Source organism: Apostichopus japonicus, chromosome 7 (assembly GCF_037975245.1).
Source record: "Apostichopus japonicus isolate 1M-3 chromosome 7, ASM3797524v1, whole genome shotgun sequence".
Taxonomy (NCBI): domain Eukaryota; kingdom Metazoa; phylum Echinodermata; class Holothuroidea; order Aspidochirotida; family Stichopodidae; genus Apostichopus; species Apostichopus japonicus.
Window position 1 is genome coordinate 14,383,273 of NC_092567.1, and position 22,524 is coordinate 14,405,796.

The 22,524-nt window shown below is 41.4% G+C and overlaps 1 protein-coding gene across 1 annotated transcript; it reads left to right on the forward strand.

Annotated features, from left to right (window-relative positions):
* Positions 1-4,654: 4,654 nt before the first annotated feature.
* On the forward strand, positions 4,655-9,280 carry LOC139970209 (serine/threonine-protein kinase pim-3-like). The gene is made up of 5 exons (XM_071975847.1): positions 4,655-4,694; positions 5,379-5,478; positions 5,990-6,101; positions 6,627-7,010; positions 7,375-9,280. The coding sequence occupies exons 1-5, from the start codon at positions 4,655-4,657 to the stop codon at positions 8,098-8,100; spliced, it is 1,362 nt and encodes a 453-aa protein (XP_071831948.1). The 3' UTR covers positions 8,101-9,280.
* The last annotated feature ends 13,244 nt before the right edge of the window (positions 9,281-22,524 follow it).

A 22,524-nucleotide genomic window follows, 5' to 3' on the forward strand; every position in this document is an offset into this window, starting at 1 on the left:
ATGACAGGTTAAAGGTCAATTTTGACCGAAATTTAAAAAAAAAAATTAGGTCATGCACAATCACAGGGATAAATGAATAGGCCTAGATAAACTAGAGTGCGACAGTCGGAAATTCCGACTGTCGCACTCCAATTTTCCAACTTGCGTCAGTTTTACCAAGTTTGGGGGTGAGACACCCCCACTCCCCCTCTAACGACGTCCGTTCGCGGTGAATATGGAACACGATCACATGGTTCAGCCTCTGTTGAGTCATGGTGCTCCGTAGCTTTGTCTTCAAACGCCTCAAAGCACTAAAAGATCTCTCGGCTTCCGTCGAACTGGCGGAGGAGACGAGGAGCAACCGCAAGAGAGCTTCGACTTCACCAAACCATAGCCCGTACCGCTGGATTCATCGACTTGAATATTTGTCTATACCCTTGAACCGACGACGAATGGAACTGGCCTCGAAAGAAAGGCAGACTAAGCTTAAGATTGTTGGAGAGCTCAGGGTACCAACTCACGAGATCTGGGTGGAATTCTCCATTCAGCAACATTGAGTGATATTCGAGGAAATGAATCCTAAGATGTGTAAGCCGTAACCAAATAGAGCCACGACACTACTCTTTTTCCAAATGTGTGGGGGGGGGGACATTTGATATTGTTTCCCCCATCCATCGAAATGTGGGGGGGACGTGTCCCCCCGTCCCCCCCCCCTGGATTGACGCCCATGATATACCCAATTCGTATTTACGTCAGTGAAGCTAACGTACGCTGTTAAGAAGGACGATGAATCGATAAATAACACATCAATTCAACCATCTCTTCCCCTCCTCCTTCATGACACAACCACGCACACTTCAGAGTGCGTAAGCTGACCCTACTTCACCCCCCCCCAATAAAAACAAAGGGCGCTGACCCCCCCCCCCCCCACAATTGCTGGTAGACAGACTATTACAACAATTAGTGTACATATACTGCCATGTAACTGTCTTTGTGTGGTACAAGGTAAACGGTAAAAAAATCCTCAAAAAGATCCTCCATTTAACCATTTTCCACCGATTGACGATATGAGCTAGGGTACATGTCTCGGACCCTTGACGCAAGATTTTGACACGCCACGAACGGTCTCCCATCCAGTGACCAATATACCCTTATTCGAATACTCTGGATACCCATCATAACGGTAACACTGGGTACCCATCATAACGGTTACTCTGGCACCCATCATAACGGTTACTCTAGCACCAATCGTAACGGTTACTCTGGCACCCATCATAACGGTTACTCTGGCACCCATCGTAACGGTAACACTGGGTACCTATCAAAACGGTTACTCTGGCACCCAGAATAACGGTAACACTGGGTACCCATCATAACAGTTACTTTGGCACCCATCGTAACGGTTAGTCTGGCACCCATCATAACGGTTACTCTGGCACACATCTTTCGACTTCTACTGACTATAATTTACATTCGTCTAAGTACTAGACCTCGATCGTTGAAAGATGATTGACCACTGCTTCATGAAGTGGACGAGCTGCACCTACATGGGAGATGGAAACTACTGGTTTGTTTTCATCACGCAGAGTTCCTAATCATGTTTTCTTGGAGGGACCAGTTGACCGATACGTTTGACTACTGTTCTACCTTATTGACCTTTGACCTTTAACCTATCCTCCTGATGGTCTCCGGGACACACGTTCCCATCATGAACCTTCCTACCAACTGAAGAAAACAAGCCCAAACTTTTAGTGTCACCTTTTGACAATCGCAGATGAAACACGCAAACCCACACACACGTTTACCTTTTACCACATTCCCAGATATACCATGGTATCACCTTGAGACTCGCTACTCAGGAACATTAATTAACTAGTACCAGGGCAACCGTTGCTATGGCAACTGAGCTCAGGCGCGTATCCAGGGGGGGGGGCGTTGGGGGCGCGCGCCCCCCGGGTAAGAAAAAGAGAAGAGAAAAAAAAAGAGAAGAATAAAGGAAAAAAGAGGGGAAAAAAGAGGAGGAGGAGAGGAAGGAAGGGAAAAGAAAAAGCAGAAAGAGAGAAAAAGGAGAAAAGGAGGGAGTAAAAGAAAAACGCGAAGACACCGGGAAGAGAAAGAGGAACAGTTACATCATTACAGCGCTGAAGGGTAGCCAGTGACGGATCAATGATTTCGTAAAAGTGTGACTCACCCTACCCCTTACACCGACAACTCCATTTTTTGACGTTTCCATTTTCCTCTCTCACTAATGATCTATATTATATACTATATATGGTCTATCATAACGCGTGTGTAGAATTGTGCTATGAAACCAACTGTGGCTGGTCTCGAACTCGACCGTGTCGTCGGGGAACATGACGCATTTTGGAATGGGGGCGACCGCCCGCCCCCCCCCCCATTCATCATTTTTAAAATGATATCGCTAAGTAATTTCAAAATAGAAAGTGCTTAGAGGCAACTTACAAGGCCTGGGAAGTGTCATTTCCAGCGATCTGGGAGACATTTTCGGCCAAAATTTGCTTGTACGCTTCGCGCTAACAAATGGTCCTGTGTAGTGCCATTTCCAGCGATCTGGGAGGCATTTTCGGCCAAAATTTTCTTTTACGCTTCGCGCCAACCTATGGTGGCGCTACGCTTAGATAATTTGCCTACAGGCTTCGCCCCTCCCTTGGCAAATTCCTCGCTACGCGCCTGTTCGAATTTGTAACGCAAACAGCAGATATCACATCATATCAGTGAGCATGAAAATGGCGTTCCAGGATGAAAAGCCTCAAAACTGTCCGACTTGCCTGAAAAAATAACCAAAGATTTTCGCGCGCTTCGCGCGTTCAACGTGTTCATGTCAATATCATATAAGCAAGCATCGGTTATTACATCGCATGCCATCATGTACCGTACGGTCCGTTAAAATTGCGCAGTACACCGCGGGATGCTAATGTAAACAACGACATGTCTCATGTAGATGTATAAAAAGCATGGAGGTCCAATTATGTCAAAACTCTCTTTTACAATAGTAATGGCGAATTAGGGGCTGCACCCCCGCCGCGCAGTGGCGGAGCGTCCATACGGTCAGGGGGCGGATGCCCCCCTGACGGACTCAAATGGACTGCTGGCGCCTTTTTCAGCTCTTTACCACTTTTTACTTATTCTAGATTATTGACTTTTTTATTGCGCTCTCATCTACTTATTGACATTTGTCACATTTTGTTGGTGTAATTTGGCGATGACACCTTATTCTTCGTTTATCTGCATATTAGCCAGGCCCGGAAAGGGTAATTTCCGGCGATCTAGGGAGTATCTTTACTCAAAAATTGTCTGTACGCTACGCGCCAACCAGTGGTGGCGCTCCGCTTAGATAGTGTCGAAAGCGCCCCTACAGACCATTCTCGCCACTCCTGACCAATACCCCTAGCTCCGCCACTGCCGCCGCGCCTCCTACGCCTATGTGTGTAGTGTTCGGTTTCGGAAATATCTGCTATTTTTTCATTTCCTTCAACCAAGTTTATAATAGCCGTTATAAGAGGTCTTAATATTTCTACACCAATAAATTAACTGTGTCTGAATTTTTGAAAATTTCTGACCAACATTCTGCATCACACTTCCCTCTACTCGGCAATTTTGACCGGTCTGTTAGGGGTTGAAGGAAGTTTTTCTATATTGGTTGTCCATAGATGAAATTTTGTACAACATTATCGGTATGTTTTGAAGTGAGTTTATCCACGAGAAATGTGAATTTTCAAATTCTGAACAAATATGGGGCTTAAAACCTTGAAAAGTGGGGCTGACGGGTATTGTGGGCCGCGACGTAGAATCACCTACAAAAGCAAAGACCCACAGGAGATGCGATCAGGTCGAACATGATGTGTGCCGGGTTGACAATCTTCAAAAAGGTTATGGATGGAAAAAAAAAACTATTAGAAAATACTTGGTTCTCGGGTAAAAAGTTTACATCTGGTTGGTCATTTCAAGCCCGAGAAGTGCCGTTTCCGGTGATCTGGGGGTATCAAAACAAGAAATTTTCTTGTACGCTGCGCGCCAACCGATGGTGGCGCTCCGCTTAGATAGTAATTCGCACCCCCCGGGTTAGAAAATCCTGGATACGCGCCTGGAGATAGCCAATAGGCTCCAATGACTTACCGACTTCAAAAAAGGAATATAGACGACAGTGTACAAAACATTATGCCGCTGTCAAGCACAAATTTTGGCAGCCGATAACATATAGGTACATTTATAGTAAAATGTGTGATTGAAAACGGCGCGTATGGTTACAAAGCAACTGGTGCGCATGATGTACTTATGGTACTTGAGATGTAACAGCTCTATACAAAATCAGCGCTATATATAAATGCTATAGCGGCGAGGCGCCAGGGCGCCCTACCGTATCTCTGTAGCGCAATACAATATCTTTGTGCGCACTACGCAGTTAGATGCTTGGACGCAAAACGTGCATATTAACATGTGACATTATATGGATATTGGCGCGCATTCAAAGGCATCGTATGCGCACGCAAACGCTATTTTACACATGTGACGAAACAAAAGTTATGTACCTTAACAATGGAAATAATAACATTCACAAAAATAACATAGAATTATATACGTTTTGCTATACGAGTGTTATACACGTACTATGGAAAGCTTCTTTAAATCTTAGTGTTTTAATTAAAACATCAGAATGAATCAAAAACTTACTTTTGATTTGCTTCGCTTGGCTGGTAAGTATGAGTTGTTAATATCTTTTTGTTTCCAAAAAATACTGTTAAACTCATTCTACAAATCAAACCATTGCCTGCCAAGAGAAATTGCAATTATCCTTATTAGTACTAACTAGCTAATAACATTAATAGCTTCCGCCCGATTCTTATATTCAAAGTTGATTAGAGTAAGGAACATCTGCTGTAAACTTGTGTAGAAGTCTTAAGCCAATAGTGTTGCTCCTTGGTTTTCGGTAATTTTTAAAGTAGCGTAATTTCTCGAACAGCATTGATGTGACATTGTCTGTTCTGCGCATGCTTACCATATATTTGCGATATATGAGACGTTACGATGCAAACGCATCCGTGGAGCTATAGCAAGTTTTGTTAGAGGCATGAACAGTTTCTTGACGAGCTGTAAGCGGATCAAAAGTTTACGCATGATGGGTGTGGCTGTGGGTTTATTGAATGCGACGCTCATATAGGGGGCGGGTCTGCTCCCCCAGAAGAATATTTCAAAGTTTAGACGTTAAATGGTGAATTCTGAGGCTCAATTATGCAATACATTTAGTTTATAATTAGGTGTACACGCAAGGTTTAGTACTAACAAATACTGGACAACTGAATTGTAAAATTATCCAGTTTGTATGTCAATGAAAGAGAGCTGTAACAACATGCGAAATTACCCTTTAATTCCTTTTACAGGATTACTTGGCTTCTGTAAAGACTCAAAAAATCGCCAGTCTGGACGAGAGACAGATTCAGTGTTTGATACGCTGGCCTCAGATGTTAGCTCTTTGTTAAAGTAAGTATTTTACGACACAATGGTAAGCGACACATGTGTTGTTTTTCAAGTACTCGTACCCGGTAGATGTGCCTAGCCCCCCAATTATTTTTCTACCCCCTCCCCCATTAATGAAAAAAAATGTCAAAACATAGATGTTTCCATGTGTCGTTTACATAAGACTGGAGCAGGCTCCAGATTATCCTAGACTTCTCTCTTTCATTGACTCGACGGTATCTGGTTTCATTAGAACTTAGTTTCAAATTTCGATTTCAAACCCTATACCTAAAGATGATACAAACCCACCCATCATATTTAGTCTATGTGATATATCATAACTGAGATTAACAACATCCAAAAACAGCTAAAACATGCCCAACTAGCAAACTCCCAAACGAATCAAGAATTTTCTTAGTCTTTTTTTTTGGGGGGGGGGGTTGTTGTTCTTCACAAATAACTCCGTCATATAAGCCAACAATGACGGTTTTATTTGTCCCTTTAAATGTTGATAATATTTTATCCTATCTTGCAGGAGCTATCAGGAGATTGGAGATCAGAATCTCAAACTGAAGCAAGACCTTCGTTCCTGTCGTTGCCGAGGAGCAAGGTCTGCCCACAATGGACCAAATGGCAAGAAAAGGAAGGTATGTTGCTTATTTCTATAATCGATTTGTAAAATACTCAGTATGACCATCTTGACTTATCATAGTTTATATTTGATTGCAACGAAGGAAGAAAATGCATTTGGTGAACAAAAGCGCAACCACGTATACTTCGGATGCGGGATGTTATCGTCAAACCCCTCCTCCACTGGGGGTACCCCCTCTCCGCAGGCATATGAGGATATTGCAAAATTCCTACACTAATATATACATGTGCAAGCTGTAAAACCTAAACAGTCGAGAATTCTTCAAGATCGTTTCAACAGTTGCCAAGTTTGGCACAACTTTGCATCTAAGCACCGTCCAATTTACCAAAGTTTCTCAATGGTGACCCCTCCCATGGACGACTTTACATCCTAGTCCTTATAGTGACAACTTTTACTTGTATACATTCCCCATATTTATCGTGAGCCTGATACATTAATATGGTGATTACAAGCAGACCACTGGCCCCCTTTATGATTTTGTTGTCTCAAATTTTTATATATTTGATGTTTGTATTCACAGAGGCGCCAACAGAGTACTTCATCCTGTGACCAAAATCACCAGCAACGCCGTAGCAACAGGGTTGTCGTAAACGGCATTGGCGGGAACGCGAGCAATGGTGGCAACGGTGGGGCCGCTGGTAACATTAGTGGTGCTTATGGTTACTGCGAAGCTGCTCAGACCAATGGCAGTAACAACCACAGTCACACAAACGGTAACAGCAACAGTAGTGGCTCCAAATCTAGTTCCAGTCACCAGATAGTTGTGCCACATGACGTCATGGTCAAGGCGCAGGCGGAAATGCGACAAGCCGGTTATGAGCTTCTTGATCAGCTTGGACACGGTGGCTTTGGTTTGGTCTACAGAGGACGACCACTCAACAATACTATCTGTAACCCATGTCAGGTAAATATCAATCTTAAGAAGAGTGAAAACTTTAAAAATTGAGCTTTAATTTTATAGGCTGCTAAATGTTTGTGTCTATGTTGATAACATAATTCTTTTATATCTGTGACATTGTAAAATTAATAAAGTGCATCACCCGATAACCTACAACACGATAGGCCTATACCTTTCAATATCATGATGGTATTGTTGTCACTTGTCAGGCTTCCATGGTTTTCGAAGTTTCAATATAATTTGATCGCGTAACAGTTTGTATCCATCACGTGACTGAATATAGGCATTAGTTCGTGTTAATATTGCTATATATTGGAATAGCTTGCGTGTTGTAACACTATTTTAAGTGTCTCTATTCGTATCTTTACAGGAGGTTGCCATCAAGTTCACCAAATGCAGTGATATTCACATATGGACCACTCTTCCCAATGGCCCCGTACAGATACCCTTAGAGGCAGCAGCTCTTGTGGCGCTGGAATCTGTGACCAGTGTTGTGGACCTTCTTGGCTACGGTAAAATGTCCTTAGGCAATGACGACGTGTTCACTCTTGTGATGGAGAAACCAGCCGGTTGCCTTTCCTTCGATTCATATTTAAAACGACAAACACCGCTGACTGAATCTACGGCATTCTTCTTCCTTAAACAGCTCGTTTCCATGGTGATGGCTATTCACCGATGTGGTTGGGTACATGGAGACATGAAGCCAAGTAATTTGCTGATTTTTTCTCAAGACCAGCTTAAAGCCATCGACTGTGGACTAGCCAGGGAGGTCGCCAATGATGAATGTATCGTGCCCTCAGCTGGTGGCACGTTGTTATGGAACATACCTCCCGAGCGACTAAATGGAACGTGCGACTTGGTCAAGTCTACAGTCTGGTCTGTGGGTGTTATCTATTATTACATGGTCTTTGGAAAACTACCATTCGCATCCCTCAGGAAGGCAAAAGACCGCCCTCTAAGATGGCATCACAACATTTCTAGTGGAGCTAAAATTATGCTGCAGCGTTTATTGGACCCACAACCGAACAGACGAGTCATTATTCAAGATCTAGAACAACTGATCCAGACAAACGCTAGTACAAGCGGCGTTCTGTAAATTCTCAGAAGGCTTAATTAACCAGCCTCGGTTCGATCAATAAGAAGAGAAACTTTGAGATAATTGACTCAATCTTCTGATAATATGTAATAACGGAGTACAATGCACAATGGGAAGGCAAACATTGTTTTCCTTATGAGTATAATAAATAAACTCAGTATTCTGTGAAATTTATTGGATGCTGATACAGACTAAGATAACAACTGATCCAGACTCAGAATGCTGCAATTCATCTGACAGTTGAGCACAAGTTTTGATCCACCGTGGATAGAACAGAGAGAGGGAGAGAGAGATTTTGAGATAATTGACTCAATTGGAGGTATTATGTAATAGCTAGGTGCAATGCATGATGGGTAATTATATTTCCTCGCCTGCTTTGGAAGACAATTAGACTTATGAACAAGAGATTGGTTCTTCAGAATCTACAACAACTGATCCAGACTCAGAATGCTGCAATGCAACTGACAGCTGAGCACAAGTTTTGATCCTCCGTGGATCGAACAGAGAGAGAGAGAAAGAGACGAGATTTTGAGATAATTGACTCAAACCTTTGGCATTATGTAATAGATGAGTCCAATGCATAATTGGTAGTAATCTTTGCTTGCCTTCGGTGAAAGACAAATATTACTATTTCTATGAGGATTATTGGATCATGATCCGAAGAAGAGAGTGTTAATTCCGGATCTCTATCAATTCCGGATCAATAATCAATAGTGTTGCAATGCAACTAAAACTTTGAGTGAAAGGTTCACCCCACTGTGGATTGATGATTAGGGAAACTTTGGGATAATGATCTCAACCGTTGATATTACGTAATAGTTGAATGCAATGCATGATGGGATTCAATCTTTTACTTGACTGCTGTGAAAGACGATGGTATTTATGAAAAAGAGCGTGGTAATTGAGGATCCATAATAATCGATCCAGATTCACAATATGTGTTACAGTGTAACCTATCATATAGCGCAAGATTTGACCCGCCGTTGATCAATGATTATATGAGAGAAACTTTTGAGATAATTGACTCAATATGCTGTATTATGCACCGGTAGTAACTGCATGATCGAAGTGCATGATGGGAAATAATAAGTTTGTCTTATTCTTGTTCTGAGGACAAGTACAACCATCTGTGGCGTATATTGGATCCAGGGCCAACCAGGTTAAGGATGTGAAATAGTTTACTGTCTATTCATGAGACTATGGCAGAAAATTCACATATATCTTCTGATCATAATGTTCACCTGCAGTGTGTTAATGTGAAACAAACATTGCCAACGCATTCTGTACAAGAATGCCGAATAAAGTAATTAAGTAAAATAAAACATGCTCTTTGCGTATAATTCTGTCCTCTATATGTGTCAGAATTGTGAGGGGAGGAGGGAGTCGGTTTGTAATAGGAGTATTTCACCAATTAATTCAGTAGTTCAATTCAGCTGAATATGCATATAACAATACAGAATTCGCATTTACGTGAAGGTAATGTACGCTGTTTACAACGACGATGAATCGATAAATAACACATCAATTCAACCATCTCTTCCCCTCCTCCTTCATGACACAACCACGCACACTTCAGAGTGAGTAAGCTGACCCTACCCCCCCCCCCGCCGAATAAAAACAGAGGTTACTTTGGCACCCATCATAACGGTTACTCTGGCACCCATCATAACGGTAACACTGGGTACCCGTCATAACGGTTACTCTGGCACCTATCATAACGGTAACACTGGGCACCCATCATAACGTTAACACTGGGTACCCATCATAACGATTACTCTGGCACCCATCATAACGGTAACACTGGGTACCCATCATAACGGTAACACTGGGTACCCATCATCATGGTTCCTCTGGCACCCATCGTAACGGTTACTCTGGCACCCATCATAACGGTAATACTGGGTACCCATCATAACGGTTACTCTGGCACCCATCGTATCGGTTACTCTGGCACCCATCATAACGGTTACTCTGACACCCATCGTAACGGTTACTCTGGCACCCATCGTAACGGTACGATGACACCCATCGTCATTCATGATATTATGTCTTCCAAACTGGATTTTATATGGTTTTATATGGTTTACCAGATTATCAGCTTCGATTGCTCCAGCGAATGCAAAATACAGCAGCCAGAATCATCACACGCTCAAAGAAGTTCGACCACATCATTCCTATTTTTCGGCAACTGCACTGGTTACCTGTTTCCTACAGGATAAACTTCAAGATCATCCTGCTCACATATAAAGCCCTGAATGGATTAGCACCAGAACACATGAGTAGCATGATCAGTCGGAAGACCAGTAGACCACCACCCGCTCTCTCCGATCCTCAAATCAGCTACTGCTCCATGTGCATAAGTGGAAACTCAAGTCATTTGGTCAAAGATCGTTCTCTAATGCCGCTCCTACTCTTTGGAACTCACTTCCACTGCACATCAAGTCGGCACCCAACGTTAACATTTTCAAAAACAGACTCAAAACACATCTATTTTTGACTGCCTTCCCTGAGCACTAGCGCCACTGAGCATTGGTTTTCCTTTGGATATTGGCGCTATAAAAATTGGCATTTATTATTATTATTATTATTATTATTATTATTATTATTATTATTATTATTATTATTATTATTATTATTATTATTATTATTATTATTATTATTATTATTATTATTATTATTATTATTATTATTATTATTATTATTATTATTATTATTATTATTATTATTATTATTATTATTATTATTATTATTATTATTATTATTATTATTATTATTATTATTATTATTATTATTATTATCGTAACGGTTACTCTGGCACCCATGTGATCTGTGATCACATTTGTTTCACCCATGGCGTTTGCATAGTTGATTGTAGCTGTTCTTACATTTTCACGCGCATAAACCATTATTTTCTTATCAATTTAAGTTATGTTGTTAGTTGTTACGTTACCACGGCAATAGACCAATCCATGTATGTTGCCGACTGCATAACCAATGCAACAAGAGATACTGCGTAGGGCCGAGGGCGCTATATACTTCTTACTAAAAGTGAAGCTGTTAATCTCCATGCCTCACGGCCAAGGGTACATCATAACTACAAATTAATTGGGATGTTCTGATGTGACTCTCCTGCCATTTTTTCCCTTCATACTAATATCTTGTTAAAAACACTATTTCCTGCCATTAATTTCAAATTTACTCCTAATGGTGCCTGAGCCTGTTTTATTAAACACTCTTGCAGTGTCTTTTCTGTCTTACGAAAGCAAAATAGTCTTATCATCTTAGAAATACGGCAAATTAGATTCACGAACAGCCAAAGTCAAAAACATATCCGCGCGTATACGCGCAAGTTGGCTTTATCATGAAATGGAACGCGCTGCAAGAAAATATATCGGCGCTTTACAAAATCTTCGGAGAGAAGTATTTCAGTCTTCAGAGTAGCGCCTCGGCGTTTTAAATCAAAATGTTTGTCTTCATACAATGTATGCATAACCATTCCAACAGTGACAGACACCAGGAACACGTATTTTAGTCTCGACTGAACGTACTTGGTATTCTTTCATCAACTATGCTCATTTGTTGCAACAAATATCTAATCGCACCGTGCCTGCTGTGTACGATATTCTTGTATAAATCTGTTCCCGTTGGTAAGTTTTGCCGGATTGAACTTGACAATATGGTGGCCACAGCCTATACCTATTATAGGTAGGCCAATGGTTCAATTCAATATCTAACTTATATGGCCGTGGCTATTCTTACGACTAGTCGTAACAATTATTTATAAACTATTCTTACGACATCGGCGAATTCAAGCGCAGTAAAGTAAATAAAGCAACTACGCGCATGAAGTAGGGGTATCCCGAACCCTAAACCTAACCCTTAACATTAATCATAACCCTAACCTTAACCCTACCCGGAAATTATTGTTACTCCTAGTCATAAAAATAGCCACGTTAAAGCAACTGCGCATGCGTATTTATAAATTATTCTTACGACTAGTTGTAAGAATAGCCACTTTGAACTGATATAGTCAGCAATGCATGTCTGCACATTATCCGTATAGACTAAATGCGTAGGCCTAATGCACATCTGGGTGAGTTTGTGTGATATACGATATATTGAACACTAAACGTGACCGAATCGCCAGATCAGCAATATAAGCAACATTCACTACAGCACATCTCCTGCAAAATGACCTCCTTCTTATCGTACCCGGCCCACACTGTGCCACGTTTATCAAAGCGCCAATATGGTATTATGAAATCATATAGAGAGTATTGTTCCCTTTGACCTGTTGGCATGCACACCAGGGACGTAGCCAGGGGGAGCAGGGGGAGCGACCGCTCCCCCCCCCCCCCCTTCAGTGATGTTTAAAAACTGTTGTTTTTTTAGCATGGTATTTTGTCAGTGCTCTTTTGATCTTGAATACTCGTCAGCTCCGTAACTCAATTATAATCGTAGTAACATTCGTGCCTACTGATTCAACTACTTACTTAGTTTGGCAGATGCAATTAGCTAAATTTAGCCTATAGCCTATTACAAGCCTACAGTTGGCCACTGCGTAATAAAATACATATTGCCTACCTAACCGCACTCTATGGAATGTCACGAACCGTATGCACAACAACGTCGACAACGTTCGTTCTCATCCTTTCTATGATTCGTCCTAAGTTGTTGCACGAACAGCATGTTATGAAGCTAAGCTAGCAATCGTACCTGATACGCACTTCCTATAAATAATTATTACACTGCTAATACACTGCGATAATGATATTTGTTTTTAGGCCACTGCATATCTGGCTATATTACAAAATATGAAAGTTTATATTGTCCATCAGTTAAGTTGGTCAAATGTATTAAAGTCCAGACATTGGACAATAAACAAGAATCATCTTACTTGAAAAATTGTAAAAGAGCACTATGTTTGTCTTTCTGATATATTATGTAAAAGAACATGTAAAAGAATTCAAACAGGAAACAAAATCTGCTGATAATATGATATCATATGATCAGGGGCGTAGCCAGTATGTAGCACTGTGGGCCCGGGCCTACACTTTTTTTGGCCAAGTTATCTTTTTTTAAAAACACCCATATTTCAAATCCATAAGCTTGCTGGACGAGTTTAAGAGTCTAGACAGGAATAACTATTGAAATGAACGTAGCAAGAATATGGCTTAATTAGGTGACCTAGTCTTCTAATTTAGGCTGTCATTTCTATCGCGTGCCGTTTCATTCAACACTCTACCCGCCGAAAAAGACTATAGGATCCGATCTTGTCAGTGTTGTAACATCTAGTTAAGAACCTGTTTACGCAGATAATATTTCAGTTGAGAAAACAGTTGAGAAATTTGAATCAGATGGCAATCGTCGGATAGCTCTCGCCTTCTCTTATTAGTTGTATCAAAGACAATTACTGGCTGTAGTTGTATCTAAGACATTTCTGGCCTATCTATATATGTAACTTCAAGTATCAGCAGTTGAAAAGTAAGACTACTCTGTGCATGTACCTTGCTAATTTTAAATACATTATGTAGTATTGAATTATGTACTATCTTAACTCCTTTGTTTTTTTGGTTGAAAAGTGATATTGAATGAGGTGTCTCAAGTTAGCAAGAGGCCATGGAACCAGCATTAACACTCGGGAAGGGCCGTTTCCGGCCATCTGGAGGTTTTGTACAACCAAAAATTTTCTTGTACGCTCCGCGCCAACCGATGGTGGCGCTCCGCTCAGATAGTCGTGCCTAAATTTTTGAAAATCGATATCAATCGCAAAAAGTGCTCCCCCCCCCCTTTCAAATTCCTGGCTACGTCGCTGATGCACACTAATATGTAAGTGTAAGAAATTACCGATGAATACATAAAAAAAGATTTTTTAGATGCGAGTTTAACACGGGCGTCGGAAGCTATTTGGGATTGGTACGGCAGATCAGAGTGTGGGCATCTATCATAATTATCGTGGGGACGTTTGGTAGGTAAAACTTGAAAAAATGCCTCCCAGATTGCAGGAAATGGCACTTCCCGGGCTTGAAAACAAGACCCCCGCCATGCCAGAGTTGTCACATTTAGCCTTCTTGCCGTCATCATTATTGAAAATTATTGAAAAATATACCTCCCAGATTGCATGAAATAGCAGTTCACATGTGTCATATGAAAAACAACATTCTCCCTTGTCTGTTTTTGTACCCGATTAATCTTCTGAAACACATAATTGAAGTATGTTTCATTTTGGTTCTTATTTTTTGCCATTTTTTTCTTCTTAGTCCTATTTTTTTTTGCGCCGGCTCCGACGCCCCTGGGTTAGACTCGGAATACATCGTTAAAATATATGAGGCACACTCGATCCGTCTATACTCCTTAGGTAGATGTTTTGGCTTCTACTAGGGGCTCTTTAGCAACGATGGTTGATGTCAGCACGAATAGACTAGGTCAATATTGTACTTCTTTCATTCAGTTAAGGATTTTTCGGCATCTCAAAATTGAAATGCGTTCGTTCGTACCTGTTTTAAAGCTTCTATATTTATTTAGTCATTTTGATTTCTTTGTTGTTTAGAAAGAACCAAAGATGAAGACTTTTGGGACAATCCATGTAAGGCTCGTGACGTCATCAACTCTAGTGCCAATGGCAACGATTGTGTAACCGCATTGTTTGACCAACCCGTTGCTGGTAACTGTCGTCGCTCTGACCTGCCTGTTAAGAAGATTTTGCCCTTCCCAGAAATAAATATTACAAAACCACTTCATGTTCGTGCTTGTTTACCTCTGTCTAATGGAGATTGTTCCTTTTATTTACTGCCAGAACACGGGTTTTGTCAGCGAAATCTTACGAATACAAGGATACGCACCAACACAACGCCGACAGCAGCCAACACATTCTCCAGGAATGTGTGGTACAGACTGTTCTCAATATTGGGTACTCGTGTAAACCTAACTACATACGAATGGCTGGAAAGTCGATGTGCCATATCTTACCTGAAAGGTAGCGTGCTCGCCATGGTTGTTACGAGGAAGAAAAGGCTTGCCATAAACTCTCAAGGCTTTTATATTCGAAATATGGGGTAGAATTTTTTTTATGTAGGCCTACACTTTAATATAAAAATGAAGAAAAAATAAAATATCATGCATCAATCGAATCATTGTGTACTTTTCATTTATGTCATCACTTTGAATCGATTTCCAGCAAACTTTATTTCTCGTTCTGAATGGTAGAAAATAAATGTGATTTACAAAGTGTTAGCCATAAGGCTAAAATGATTTCCATAGAAACATGTGGCGCTAGTTTGTCACAACAAACAACAAATATGACTTACAATTTCAAAGGCGTATGCATCAACTTTGTTTGTTCATGAAACTGGTGTTTAAAGGCATGAAGACTCGCCCCAAACAGCGTGCCGCCCTCTGAAAAGGTTTACTTTCCGTTGCTTGCAAGTTAAGTTTTTTCTTGTCGCTACAAAATGCAAACAGTAATGGAACGTGATACATGTTATCTTTTATCTGGACCTAAAATGTCCGTCGCTGTTATGTACACTGTGTTGCGGGTATTAACCGTAGCTGTATGTAGTGATGTACACTAGTGTCTAATTACCGCCGGTGGCAAGCTGTGTGTGCATTTCTGGGATCGATGGTGGTGTCTAACACTTCTGTTACACCTCATTCGAAACTGGGTCAGATTACCGGCATCAGACGTAAATTTATGCGCGAGTCTTCACTCCCTTTAAGAGGGAAATGTGTAGGCAATATAACGGCCAACCGTTAACCATTTTTTTATGAGATGTCGGATTTATTGGAGAATTTACTATTCAGCATGATGCTGTAGTAGCTCAAAGCCAGAAACAGGGAGCGACGGAGCCTGTTGGGGCAGAGGAACGCCTCCTAATTTTGTTTAGGAAGTGTCCCTTTTCAGAACTATCAAGTGCCTCTTTTCTTTTATAAAATGTACCCCATTCCATTTTTGAATCCTTGCCAAAGGCCAAAAAGGAATCTATAAAAGATGATGATATGCGTGTGTGTATGTGACGCCGCTTAATTGTGAACACAATATCTCAGGAAGGATAACCTAAACACTGCAACTTCGAGATGAGGAAGTGTCAGTTTGAATCCAAGATATACTTCCTATGGGCAAGGAATCACTAAGTCTTTTGGCTTTCTGCTTCTTAATTAAAGGTGCCTTTTTGTTATTCCTACAATTGGTGGTTTTCTTGGAGCCTGGTGTCAGCCATCAGGCCACTGTAACTTTAATACCATATAACCAAAGATTACACCCAGATTGGAAGAGATCACGCCTCGTAGTCAAGAAGTGAAGCCATCCAAAGGTTTTCATAGCTATGCCTTCTGAGCAGTGGCAAAAGAGTACTCTATCTACTCCAGTGGCGGCGGAACCGGGGGGGCTTGGGGGGGCTCAGCCCCCCAATAAAAAAGTTGAGGGGGCAAATGCATGATAAGCCCCCCCAATATTTACCAAGGCTCCGAAACGTGCATCTGCCCATTTTTAATGCATACTTGTCGATCTGTCCGATGCACACGTATACTATATAGGTGTAATAATTAAATATGATAATTGATTGTCTGTATCATGCCTCATACACTGGCGGATCCAAGGGGGGGGGGGCCATGGCCCCCCAAAGGTGAGCCAAAAAGTGTTTCCGAACATCCGCTAAATCATATGATTGGAAATTTAAAAAATCGAGAGGAATAGCAGTGATAGACTAGTCTAAACCTTTAACGTTTTCTGGTTTAAAATTAAATGCATAGCTCCCAACTGACCCGCAATTCACGGGAATTAGACCCGCATTCTAACACCCAAACCCGCTGACCCGCACAAGCGTCCGAAAAAACCGCATTGTAATTGTCAAGTATACATTAAAAAATTTGCATCAAATTTTGACTTAGCAACCATCATTTCTTTAGCATTTAGCATAATAGAGTATAAAACCTTTACAGCGTCATTTGAACCTCAAATTAGCCTATATTTCTTTTGATTGGGGCGAGCAGAGAACATTTTCATGCCACGGGAAAGAATGAATTATCACCTACTATTCAATTTATTGATATTACACACAAAAAAATGCATATTTCTCAGAAACTTTTGGGTGACAAAAGCCTTTCTAAGTGCCACCATTTTACATGTAGGCATCACCAGGATTCCCAAGAAATTCAAAAGGGGAGGGGGACACCCCCTCCCCCTTATACACCTCCCCCAGGAGGGCGATTCGTGGCATGGACCAGCATTTGCCTTCTCAAGAGTTGGGAGCTATGTAAATGTATGAGCATGAGGATTTACAGTTTAACACCATTTTGCAGTTACAGGCTGGTTGTAAGAAATTTATAACCTATGAGAAATAAAATTTCTTGAGAAAGATGATCCCAACTTTGTTTTATAAATATTTTAGAAAATTACACCTGGGAAACATTTTTTTAGAAGTAAATTAACATCACCATTGTACACTTTTGTCGCACCAAATTGCATCTGAGGGCATTCAGCAATAGAAAATTTTCTAAAGGGGAGGGGGGCACCCCTCCCCTTAGACCCCTTCCCCATTTCACTCTTATGCCACTTTGGCCCCTCCTAAACAAAGGCCATGGATCCGCCAGTGGCCTCATCGAATATAAGTGCTTTAAATAAGAGGGTAATAAGCTAAACGCTACATCAACATTTGCGTTTACACTACGAGTACACGCAAGGCGTGGAACATGGCTTTATGTTTAAACGCAATCAATTATTTAACGAACAAAAACACAATATTAGCATTTCACCTGGACTGTGTAGGGTACATGCATTCATGACATGATGACAGTGCTAGGTCATAGAAATTTGTTGGCAACTGCACATGGTTTTGGAATTACCCATTTGTTGACATTAAGAAATGCTTTCTGTTTTTTTTTTTATGACATTTATTTAATTCAGGGGCGTCGGAGCCGGTACGGGCAGGTCCGGCGAACGCCGGACCAATATTCCCGACGCAAAAAAAGAAAGAAAAAAAAGTAGGACTAAAAAATGGAAAAAACAATCTCTGAGGTATATGTTTCAATAATTTTCAATAATGATCAGGGACGTAGCCAGGGGGGAGCAGGGGGAGCGACCGCTCCCCCCTTTCAGTGTCGATTTTTTTTTTTTTTTTAAGCTGTCGTTTTTTTAGCATGGTATTTTGTCAGTGCTCTTTTGATCTTGAATACTCGCAAGCTCCGTTAAGTCGATTATAATCGTAGTAACATTCACGCCTACTGATTCAGCACTTACTTAGTTTGGCAGATGCAATTAGCTAAATTTAGCCTATAGCCTCAGTGGCGGCGGAACCGGGGGGGCTTGGGGGGGGCTCAGCCCCCCCCCAATGAAAAAGTTGAGGGGGCAAATGCATGATTAGCCCCCCCAATATTTACCAAGGCTCCGAAACGTGCATCTGCCCATTTTCAATGCATACTTGTCGATCTGTCCGATGCACACGTATACTATATGGTGTAATAATTTTAGTTAATGCTGGGGGGACCCTCGGCTCGTCCCCTGGCTATAGACCACATTGTCACCCCAACCGCGCCTTCACGCCCCGTGAAAAGTGGAAGCAGTGAGTGTGAGTACCGGTAAGCGCAACACAACTTTGTCTTAGGCCAATGACTTGCTTCATTTCAGCCAGTTCTCCAGCATCCCATTACTATACACTCAAAAACGTCTTTGCGAGTACACTACGAGTAATAGCTACTCTCTTAAAACACCATCGAATATACAAATTACAATGTTTTTACAGACTTTTACGTGCAATCTGAGAAATTGCAGGCTTGAGACCCATATTTTAGGGCTAGGTATTCGCAGCATAAAACACTCGGGAAGTGCCGTTTCCGGCCATCTGGGGGGTTTGAAAAACCCAAAATTTTCTTGTACGCTCCGCGCCAACCGATGGTGGCGCTCCGCTTAGATAGTCTCCACACATTAGCCCCCCCAATAAATTTTCCGTTCCGCCGCGCCTGTATAGCCTATTACAAGTATACAGTTGGCCACTGCGTAATAAAATACATATTGCCTACCTAACCGCACTCGAGCTCTATGGAATGTCACGAACCGTATGCACAACAACGTCGACAACGTTCGTTCTCATCCTTTCTATGATTCGTCCTAAGTTGTTGCACGAACAGCATATTATGAAGCTAGCTAGCAATCGTACGTGATACGCACTTCCTATAATAATTATTACACTGCTAATACACTGCGATAACGATATTTGTTGTTAGGCCACTGCATATCTGGCTATATTACAAAATATGAAAGTTTATATTGTCCATCAGTTAAGTTCGTCAAATGTATTAAAGTCCAGACATTGGACAATAAACAAGAATCATCCTACTGGAAAAATTGTAAAAGAGCGCTATGTTTGTCTTTCTGATATATTATGCAAAAGAACATGTAAAAGAATTCAAACAGGATACAAAATCTGCTGATAATGATATCATATGATCAGGGGCGTAGCCAGTATGTAGCACTGTAGGCCCGGGCCTACATTTGTTTTGGCCAAGTTATCTTTTTTTTTTAAAACACCCATAATTCAAATCCATAAGCTTGCTGCAGACGAGTTTAAGAGTCTATAGACAGGAAAAACTATTGAAATGAACGTAGCAAGAACATGGCTAAATTAGGTGACCTATTCTTCTGTCATCTAGGCTGTCATTTCTATCGCGTGCTGTTTCATTCAACACTCTAACCGCCGAAAAAGACTAGGATCCGATCTTGTCAGTTTTTTAACATGTAGTTAAGAACCCGTTTACGCAGATAATACGTCAGTTGAGAAAACAGTTGAGAAATTTGCATCAGATGGCAATCGTCGGATAGCTCTCGCCTTCTCTTATTAGGCTAACTTAAACATTTACTAGCTACAGTTGTATCAAAGACATTTCTGGCCTATCTTTGTATCTACAAGTATCAGAAGTTGAAAAGTAAGACATACTCTGTACATGTACCTTGCTAATTTTAATACATTATGTAGTATTGAATTACGTACTATTTTCAATGGTTTGTTTTTTTGGTTTACAAGTGATATTGAATGAGGTGTCTCAAGTTAGCAAGAGGCCAGGGAACCAGAATGAACACTCGGGAAGGGCTGTTTCCGGCCATCTGGGGGGTTTGTAAAACCAAAAATTTTCTTGTACGCTCCGCGCCAACCGATGGTGGCGCTCCGCTCAGATAGTCTTGCATGCAACTTTGTAAATCCATATCAATCGCAAAAAGTGCTCCCCCCCCTTTCAAATTCCTGGCTACGTCGCTGATAATGATGACGGCAAGTAGGCTAAATGTGACTTCTCTGGCATGGCAGGGGTCTTGTTTTCAAGCTCGGGAAGTGCCATTTCCTGCAATCTGGAAGAAATATTTTCAAAATTTTCTCCATTACGCTACGTGCCAACCATGGTGGCGCGTAGCGTAGTTTGACCTACCAAACGTCCCCCCGATAATTATGATAGTTGACCACACTCTGAACCGCCGTACCAATCAAAAATAGCTTCCGACGACCTTGTAATTATTGCATTTAATTGCAAGTAGTAATTTACTACACTCAAAAACGTCTTTGCGAGGACACGTCGAGCAGTGGCGGAGAAACAGGGGGGGTTGGGGGGGTTTTAACCCCCCACTTTTTGAAGAGGGGGGGTTGGCCCACACAATCAACCCCCCCTAGTTTTTGCCAGTAATGTTCTGTTATAGCCTATGTTATATGCTCCAAATGGCATAATAAATCAAATTATTAAATTTGAAATCGTTAAAGTCATTTCAACCTTTTACCTGGTAGGCTACATCAACAATTAACAACCGAAAACCGAGTTAGAATTGACCCACACATTATTTCTAGCCCCTTTCCCCCACCTTGCGCATTGGAACTTGTAGCTCATAGCGCTAACTTCACCCCACAACAAAACACAAAATAACGTTTTGTTGCCGTTGAATAGCTTTGGAACTGTATACACTTGCCAACTTCAACGAGGTGAAGGAAGGAAAAGAAAAAGAAGAAAGAGAGAAAAGGATGGAGTAGAAAATATGGCAAGAAAACGGGAAGAGAAAGAGGAACAGTGACAAAATTATTCGAATTTGTAAAGCAAACAGCAGATATCACATCATATCAGTGAGCATGAAAATGGCGTTCCACGATAAACAGCCTCCAAACCATGGGCGCAGATCATGGTGAGGACAGCGGGACGCGTCCCCACCAACTTTTTCAGTAGTGGGGACATGATATACCGTGTCCCCATCAATTTGTCTTGACCAATAGCTGCATTTCAAGTTCCCCTGTATTGAACTTTGGCGCAGTTTGATCCAGCATTGTGCAAATGACATGCAGCAGTTCTCATTTTATTGTATTTTATCCACAGTTGTTAAATATAGGACGGAAATCGCATTTGCGGCAGCCTATATTTGTTTTCTGGGAGAGGACCCCAGACCCATGCAAAAGTCTACTTGGATTATTTGTCCCCTGATTTTCTTTCTGCAGACGCCCATGTATTTCTCCAAACTAAATTTCTAAGCCATGAGATCTAAAACTTAAGGAGGTTTAGGAGCATCATTAGGTCTGGGAAGTGTTATTTCCGGCGATCTGGGAGGTATATTTGCCCAAAAAAATCATACGCTACGCGTGAACCCATGGTCGCGCTCCGCTTAGATAGTGTCATAGAACAGACACGCGTCCCCACCATTATCCAAGAATGATCTGCGCCCATGCTCAAAACTGTCGATGTGTGTAGTGTTCGGTTTCGGAAATATCTGGTATATTTTTATTTCCTTGAACAAAATTTTTTAGTAGCCGTCTGAATTTTCAAAAATTCCCTAACCAACATTCTTCATCATACTTCATCATACTCGTGCAATTTTGACCCGTCTGTTAGGGTTCGAAGAAGGTTTTTCTATATCAGTTGTCCATAGATGATATTTTGTGCAACATTATGGGTATGTTTTGAAGTGAATTTATTCACGAGAATTATTAATTTTCAAATTCTGAACAGTGGGGCTGACGGATATTGTGGGCCGCGATGAAGAAACACCTACAAAAGCAATGATCCACAGGATATGTGATGAAGTCGAACATGATGTGTGACTGGTGACAATCTTCAAAAAGGTTATAGATGAGAAAAAAAGTATTTGGAATAAACTTGGTTCTCAGGCAAAAGTGTACATATGGTTGGTCAGTTCAAGCCCGAGAAGTGCCATTTCCGGTGATCTGGGGGTACCAAAACCAGAAATTTGCTTGCACGCTGCGCGCCAACCAATGGTGGCGCTCCGCTTAGATAGTAATACGCGCCCCCGCGTTAGAAAATCCTGCATACGCCCCTGGTTACATGCAGCTTTTCAAGGCCTGGGCAGTGCCATATACTGCAATCTGGGAGGCGATATTTGCCAAGAAATTCTTGTGCACTTTGCGCCAACTTATGGTGGCACTCCACTTAGATAGTGAGCCAGCAGTT